This window comes from Brienomyrus brachyistius, unplaced genomic scaffold (genome assembly GCF_023856365.1).
Source record: "Brienomyrus brachyistius isolate T26 unplaced genomic scaffold, BBRACH_0.4 scaffold53, whole genome shotgun sequence".
Taxonomy (NCBI): Eukaryota; Metazoa; Chordata; class Actinopteri; order Osteoglossiformes; family Mormyridae; genus Brienomyrus; species Brienomyrus brachyistius.
In genome coordinates, this window is record NW_026042328.1 from 637,501 (window position 1) to 646,151 (window position 8,651).

At 46.5% G+C, this 8,651-nt stretch overlaps 1 protein-coding gene across 2 annotated transcripts in view; it reads left to right on the forward strand.

Moving 5' to 3' along the window:
- LOC125724010 (chorion-specific transcription factor GCMb-like) overlaps positions 1–7,876 on the forward strand; it is a 12,947-nt gene extending 5,071 nt beyond the window's left edge. For both annotated transcript variants that reach the window (XM_049000846.1, XM_049000847.1), the window contains exons 3-5: positions 5,628–5,740; positions 6,084–6,209; positions 6,661–7,876. In XM_049000846.1, the coding sequence (XP_048856803.1) occupies positions 5,628–5,740; positions 6,084–6,209; positions 6,661–7,548 (1,127 nt within the window). In that variant the 3' untranslated portion in view covers positions 7,549–7,876. The remainder of the gene's footprint in view (positions 1–5,627; positions 5,741–6,083; positions 6,210–6,660) is intronic.
- Positions 7,877–8,651: the final 775 nt, after the last annotated feature.

Below are 8,651 nucleotides of genomic sequence, written 5' to 3' on the forward strand. Positions count from 1 at the left end.
CTGAAATGGCAGCGCTCCAGAATGACCCATACTGCACAAAACACACTCAAGCACACGTTTTAAGCAGTGAAATGGCACCCTGACTGAAATGACGGCGCTCCAGAATGACCCATACTGCACAAAACACACTCAAGCACACGTTTTAAGCAGTGAAATGGCACCCTGACTGAAATTACGGCGCTCCAGAATGACCCATACTGCACAAAACACACTCAAGCACACATGTTTTCAGCAGTGAAATGGTATCCTGACTGAAATGACGGTGCTCCAGAATGACCCATACTGCACAAAACACATTCAAGCACACGTTTTAAGCAGTGAAATGGCACCCTGACTGAAATGACGGCGCTCCAGAATGACCCATACTGCACAAAACACACTCAAGCACACGTTTTAAGCAGTGAAATGGCACCCTGACTGAAATTACGGCGCTCCAGAATGACCCATACTGCACAAAACACATTCAAGCACACGTTTTCAGCAGTGAAATGGCACCCTGACTGAAATGACGGCGCTCCAGAATGACCCATACTGCACAAAACACACTCAAGCACACGTTTTAAGCAGTGAAATGGTATCCTGACTGAAATGACGGCGCTCCAGAATGACCCATACTGCACAAAACACACTCAAGCACACGTTTTAAGCAGTGAAATGGCACCCTGACTGAAATGACGGCGCTCCAGAATGACCCATACTGCACAAAACACACTCAAGCACACGTTTTAAGCAGTGAAATGGCACCCTGACTGAAATTACGGCGCTCCAGAATGACCCATACTGCACAAAACACACTCAAGCACACACGTTTTAAGCAGTGAAATGGTATCCTGACTGAAATGACGGCGCTCCAGAATGACCCATACTGCACAAAACACACTCAAGCACACATGTTTTCAGCAGTGAAATGGCACCCTGACTGAAATGGCGGCGCTCCAGAATGACCCATACTGCACAAAACACACTCAAGCACACGTTTTAAGCAGTGAAATGGCACCCTGACTGAAATGACGGCGCTCCAGAATGACCCATACTGCACAAAACACACTCAAGCACACGTTTTAAGCAGTGAAATGGCACCCTGACTGAAATGACGGCGCTCCAGAATGACCCATACTGCACAAAACACACTCAAGCACACGTTTTAAGCAGTGAAATGGTATCCTGACTGAAATGACGGCGCTCCAGAATGACCCATACTGCACAAAACACACTCAAGCACACGTTTTAAGCAGTGAAATGGCACTCAGACTGAAATGACGGCGCTCCAGAATGACCCATACCGCACAAAACACACTCAAGCACACGTTTTAAGCAGTGAAATGGCACCCTGACTGAAATGGCGGCGCTCCAGAATGACCCATACTGCACAAAACACACTCAAGCACACGTTTTAAGCAGTGAAATGGCAGCCTGACTGAAATGACGGCGCTCCAGAATGACCCATACTGCCCAAAACACACTCAAGCACACGTTTTCAGTTTGGCCGCCGTGGCCTGCAAATTAAATACACTGGGAGTTTTGTCTGTCCAGTTTTCAGCAGAAACCCATCTTCTTGTACCAGTGAAACTGAATTTCTCTAGTAAGATTAAGTGGTTAAAACGGCAAGTGAGTTCAGGGGAGAGTGTCAGTTAGAAGTCAGCCAGTTCTGCTTCTGAATCAAAGGGGCACATTCATTAAAAGTGCAGACATTTCCGTGCCTGAACGGCCCCATGGCCCGAAAGCAACGGCTGACTCTGCATGCTGCACGTCGCCAATCAGTAACCCAGTTGATGGCTACAGCTTTTCTGTTATAGATGTGTTTATAGGGGTGTGGTAAAGTGCAAGCTGTACATGATGGAAAATTGGACAAATGTGCACAGAATATTCTGCCATGATAGGCCATGTATCCCTTGAATGTACCCCTTGCATATACCCATGAATATACCCTATTAATATACCCTTGCATATACCCCATAAATATACCCTGGAATATATCCCATACATATACCCCATGCATATACCTCTCGAATTTACCACTTGCATATACCCCATGAATAAACCCCATGAATATGCACCTTATTTTAAGTGTATCGCATAAAAGCCCACCGTCTGTTTGTGTAATTAAAAGAAAAATAAAGGAATGAATGATACTTGGGCTGTTACCGGGCATACAGTCCAAACATCATAACTGTAATATTCACCTCCTTTGAGTGGAAGGCTTAGGCTTCGGGTTAGGCTTCGGGTTAGGCTTAGGGTCAGGCTTAGGGTTAGGCTTAGGGTTAGGCTTCGGGTTAGGCTTAGGGTTAGGCTTAGGTTTTTACTGACAGCACACCCCCCTCCCCCCAACCCTTTGCTGTTAGTGCTAGCACCCCATGCTTTGATGAGCATATTATTGATATTCCATCAGTTTTAATCCCCTCTCATATTTCTTTTGGCTCCAAAAAATAGTTCAAATGCCCCCCTTACGGTTCTGCCCCCCCCCCCCCCCCTTAGGGGACCCCTCTACTCATGTTACACTAGGGCCCCCAAAGAAGTTAGGATTACGTAGGGCGGAATGACTTGAAAAACACTTTAAAATTGCATAAGTATGAATGCTAATGAATGCATAAAAGTGGAGACTGATATGGGGGGGCTATGCAGGGGTGGGGGTCCTTTTTAACTCTACACACCCGTCAGGTTTGTAATGTACCTGTATAAGTTCCGGAAAGAACGCTGCCGCCACGCTCCAAGGATCATGAAGCTTTTCCCCATTCCAGCCTTTGCCTGGGATGATGGGAATGTGATGTAATCGGCTGCAATTTATGGCTCTTTACATGGTCAAAATGTCACCCAGCTAAATTCCTGTAAGTGGTGCCGTAGTAGCGTGACTGAGACCAGTGATATTCACTTTGAACTGAAGTGCTCACTCTAAAGGCAGGAATACACATGTAACGCCCACGTTTCACCTCTGCGGACAAGATCCATCACCAGGGGGACATTCAGTGCTTTGGACTGTCGGTATACAGCTTACATGATTTATCTTCCTTGAGGTATTATTGGGTTTTTGCTTCCCAAAATAAAGTGACTGTTAATTTTTAAAAAAGAAAAGTTGCAGTTGAAAAGAAGAGCTGCTTTTGTTTATTTAGTTGGGAAAAGCGATGTGTTACTGGGTTGATCTTTTTATAGCTCCATAAATAGAAAACTACAGAAGTACGCAAATAAGCACTGAGCTAGACGAAAACCACTGAAACAGAAGTGGGGTTGATGTGTAAAACAGTTGTATCACAGTAATGTGTAAACTGCAGCGAAATGGGGAATAAGACAGTGAATACTGCCCAGGGAGTGATATGAATAGGAACTGGATCACAGCAATCTATTTACTGCAGTTAAATGGGTAATAAGACAGCGAGTATTGCCCAGGGAGTGATGTGCAAAGCAGCTCTATAACAGCAATGAGAACACTGCAGTTAAATGGGTAATAAGACAGCGAGTATTGCCCAGGGAGTGATGTGCAAAGCAGCTCTATGACAGCAATGAGAACACTGCAGTTAAATGGGTAATAATACAGCGAGTATTGCCCAGGGAGTGATGTGCAAAGCAGCTCTATGACAGCAATGAGAACACTGCAGTTAAATGGGTAATAAGACAGCGAGTATTGCCCAGGGAGTGATGTGCAAAGCAGCTCTATGACAGCAATGAGAACACTGCAGTTAAATGGGTAATAAGACAGCGAGTATTGCCCAGGGAGTGATGTGCAAAGCATCTCTATGACAGCAATGAGAACACTGCAGTTAAATGGGTAATAAGACGGTGAGTATTGCCCAGGGAGTGATGTGCAAAGCATCTCTATGACAGCAATGAGAACACTGCAGTTAAATGGGTAATAAGACAGCGAGCACTGTCCAGGGAGTGATGTGTCAAGCAACTGTTTCGTAGAAATCTGTACATTGCAGCTTAATGGGGAATAAGACAATGAGCACTGTCCATAGAGTTGCGTGTAGAGCAGCTGCATCACTGCACACTGCAGCTAAATAGGGAATAACACAGCAAGCACTGCCTAGGGAGTGGTGTGTGAAGCAACTGTTTTCAGCAATCTGTACACTGCGGCGAAACAGAGAATAAGACAGCAAGCACTGCCCAGCAATAACTAGACAACCATGATTTATAAGACTGATTATTTATATTGGCACAAGCATGACACAAATGAAACATGTTCACAATGACATTTTAATGACATATGAAAGGAAAACATCCTTAAGAAATGGGCGTTAAACTTGCTTTTGGTATGTACTGAAAAATTGTGAATTGTCTTTTTTAAAAGAACATAAATCAGATTTATTTATTTGTGAGGATATAGTTGCATGAAATATCCAGTGTCTTTTCAGCTGAGGGTGTGGATTCTTTGATCTTTGTATGTTTCAAACGCGATAATGAGAGACTAATGTTTCCTTGGGTTTTCGTTGTACATCTGGTTTGTTTTTAAGGTTTCAGAAGGAATAAATGGATCTGCATGAATACCAACACCGATCTACTTTAAATTTCTGTGCTCTGTCCCATTTACTCCACTTACATTAGTACATGAAAAATAATATTATAATAGAATACCGTATTACTTTTATAGAGTTACATAATAGCTATAATAGTAAATTACATTTTTAATTAATTACTTTAATATGTCATATATTGATTCCTTTTTAGCTCATGATATGCACTATATGGACAAATGTATTGGGAGACACCTCTCAATCACTGAATTCGGGTGTTTCATTCAGACCCATTGCCACAGGTGTATAAAACTCTGGAGCAGTGGAAACCCGGAGAATGCTACCTGTCTGAATGAATGTGCCAAATGTATGGTGTGGGGGTGTTTTTCAGGGGTTGAACTAGGTCCCATAGTTCCAGTGAAGGGATCTCTTAATGCTTCAGCATTTTGGACTATATTATGCTTCCAACTGTGTGGGAACAGTTTGGGAAAGTCCCTTATCTGTTCCAGTATGACTGTGCCCCAGTGCACAAAGCAACGTCCATAGAGACATGGTTGGGTGAGTTTGATGTGGAAGATCTCAGCTGGCCCGCACAAAGTCCTGACCTCAACCCCACTGAGTCAAGCATTCGAGTCCAACTTCAGTGCCTGACCTCACAAATGCAAAAATTCCCACAAACACACCCCAAAATCTCATGGAAAGACTTTCCAGAAGAGTGGCAGCTGTTATAGCTGCAAAGGCAGCTCCATGTTGGTGCCTGTGTATTTTGATTGGGATGTTCCTGTAGGTGCCCAGTGTCCCAGCACTTTTGTCCCTATGGTGTATGTTGTTGTGGGTAGTTTTTTGGTTTGCTCCCTATTTGGACCTTGCTGTCTAGCTCCCTATGGCTGCATGGTTAGGCTTCACCTGCCCATAACATCTGATGCCTTCCAGGTTGTTATTATTAGGCTGACACTGCTGTTATTATTAGTGCCTTGCTCAAGGGCCTAACAGTGAAATAACGGGATTTGAACCAGCAACCTTCTGAGCACAGGCACAGGGTCCAAACCCACACTGAGATTAACTGTAAAGAAGACCCTACTGGTAACCCTAAGCCCCCCCCCCCCAGTGGCACCAGCCATTGATTGATTTCCATGCGTGGAAGCTGGCAGCTGATGGTGCTACCCTGCTTTTGCCTTCCAGAGAAACTCTGCCCAAGCTGTAACTCGGCCCTGGAGCTGATGCCATGCCGTGGGCACAGCGGATACCCCGTCACCAACTTCTGGAGGCTTGAAGGGAAAGCCATATTTTTCCAGGTATAGAAAAGCCATTTTCCACCAACGCAACATGTCGTGCTGACCCAACCCCCCGCCTGGAGCCGTGCTTGTGGTCATGACTGAGACGACATGAAAGTCTCCACCAGTATCCAGTGCATATTTGTGGTAGACTCATTTGTCTAAGAAAACAGAATGAAAAAATAGGACAAGGCATTTAGATAATGGCTGTGGGGCTTGGACTCATTCCTGGGCATGCCGATGACACAAAGGACAAAAATTAACGCTCTTTGCCAGTCATGTTCCTCAGCTCACAACTGTAATATCCAGCAAATACTCAACATACCATGCCTGAGGAATTACTGTACCGGGCCCATGTCTGCAGGCCAAAGGAGTTCATGACCACCCCAGGCCAGAGAGCAAATCAGAGACAGAGGCCAGGAGGAGCGCAGTAAAGAGAAGGATGTCCTCTCCACACTTCGCCCACAGGAGGAGGCCTGTGGACTCAGAGGTAAGAAATTTCAAGGGGTCAAATGCCAACATCTAACAGATTTAGAGATTAGCCTTAACCGCAATCTGCTTGGCATCAGGAGTGCTGCGGTGCAGTGCATGATGGGAATGTGCTTGGCAGCGTGAGCCTGGCTGAATCTGGCTGAATGGCGTACTTGACCATGCTTGTGTTTATGACCTGTTTTACATCATCTTCCATTGCTGAAGACGAGTTCCAATAATACATGAGGATGGTAAAAATCCCTGGGTGCTGGTCTTGTTCCGCCCCAAATATCAAGGAAACATCGGTTTCATCCTTGCATCCCTGCCAAATGAGACCAGTCCCATAATTCATTGTGCCCCAAGTTTGTTCTTGGAAGGCAAGTTAGGAAGATCAGTCTTTGTGTTTTTGGTATTGAGATTCCCTGACCGGGTCACATGCAGTGCATGATGGGAATGTACCTCTCCCACAGCCTGGCAGGGCCATGTACCAGGAGCCTGGTGGCCCATTCCCTGGCCTGCACCCACTGTCCTGCGTGGACAGCACTGAGCGCTTCAGCCTCCTCCAGCCACAGCACTACTCCTCCTTCCAGGCTCCTGAACCGTATAAGTTCCCCTACGACACAGCACCCTCCGGAGGGGAGGCTACCTCCCAGCTGCAGAAGACGGCCAACCATCGGCTCTACGTGGCACACCCCACCTACGAGTTCGCTGTGCCTGGCTACCTGGGTGCGGGCTCCTATGCCACACTGTACAAGGATGCGGGCTCGCAGCCAGAGGCCGACTCGGGGCGAGTGTGCACGGGCATGGGCGTGGCTGGAGCCCCACGTGGCGCCAGTCCCTCTCCCACTCATGAACGTGGCTATGAGGCCTCAGCCAAACACCCAGGCTGGAAGCAGATCCTGGGCAAAGGGGCCTACACAGACCGGGCTGACTATGGACAGCTGCCTGCTAGCGCTGGCCACCCCTACTATAATGGCGAGTTCCCCTGCCGATACGGCGCCCCCACCCCCACTGCAGCCACCACCCCAGCCCTACAGACCATCATCACCACCACTACCAAGGTGTCGTATCAGCCCTGCAAGCCCTCCGTGGTCAAGGAGTATGTGCCGGGTCTCTATGACGTCAAGAACCTAGCCAACACCGGCACGCTGCTGGACTGCAGTTCCCCCAACCCTTACTCTGAGCTGAAGGCACCAGAGGACTCGGGAGTCATCAAGTCAGCACTGGCCTACCAGCAGGAGGCCATGTCCTCGAAGGAGAGGGCTGAGCCTTTTGACTTTTATCGATATGGAAGCTACACATCGAGTAGCTACCCTGAGCGGATGGGCCATCCCAGGTACGATAATGGTGAATACTAGGGAGCGATAGAAAGAGATTACTGTTTTCTTTTTGCCAAAGGAATTTCCCTAAATGTGTTTGTACATGTGTTCCTGCATGGGAAAGACTGCTGAGCTGTTCACAAGTCAATACATAATGTGAAAATTATCGGTACTATTTATACTACTGGACTATGAGGAGAGAAATGCGATCACATGCGGTGGAGCCGCGTATGACTGGTGTTAACAAACGTTGACATGTATGATATTTCACGTGTGGCATTACTGATGACAAGGACATTTGATGACTTTTTCAGTGTTTTGTTTTATACGAGCATAAAGCACAAAATAAATATTGTGATGTCAATAATTCCCTGGGGTTCATCATTTACCTACTAAAAACATGAAGATTCTCCATTTCAGTGAATTTCAGTGGAAGTCAAGAAATACTTTTACTGAAAATATTAATTGTAAATTCAAATACTGATGAATATACTATGCATTGATTTGTACAGTTTTAGTTTATTGAGGCTCAAATTAGGGGACACTGTCACCTTAGCTTTTCTTGAAATTGTCAAGCGACTCACTTGTTGGTTAATAGAGGATCATCACAGCTTAAATGGCCCCCACTGACTTCTAGAAAGACCCAGTTTCCTCTGGGTGTGACTCCCGTCACGCTGCTAACCTGGGAAGCCGACCAGCTAAGAAACTTCTGGACCGCTTTCCCAGTGCATGACACGACAGGCGGGTATGAGTTTGAGCCAGAGGTCTATTCTGTACCATCCGTGCATTTAGGCTTCCTCGCCTGCTTGGAGAGGACTTTCACTTTGGTCGTCGAGCTCCTTAAAAACTGGCAACGTTTCTCCATAATCCCTACAGTCACCTCTAGAGGACGTGAAGTGCGGTGCAGGGATGTGGAGGGCATCTCAGCAGCCGAAGAAACGGCCAAGCACACGCAAGTGTTGACTCTGCTACCGAGATCATACAGCCCCCATGTTATGACCTCTCAGAACTGCAAACTCAGGAGGGGAAGAAGGATTATTGTTGTGAAGAATGAAAAAGCAGCCTAGCGGAGAAGCGGTGCCTGATGGCGTTGGGCTTCCCTCAGTCTGCCCAGCGTTCAGCTAGAGCTGTTCCGATAGCAT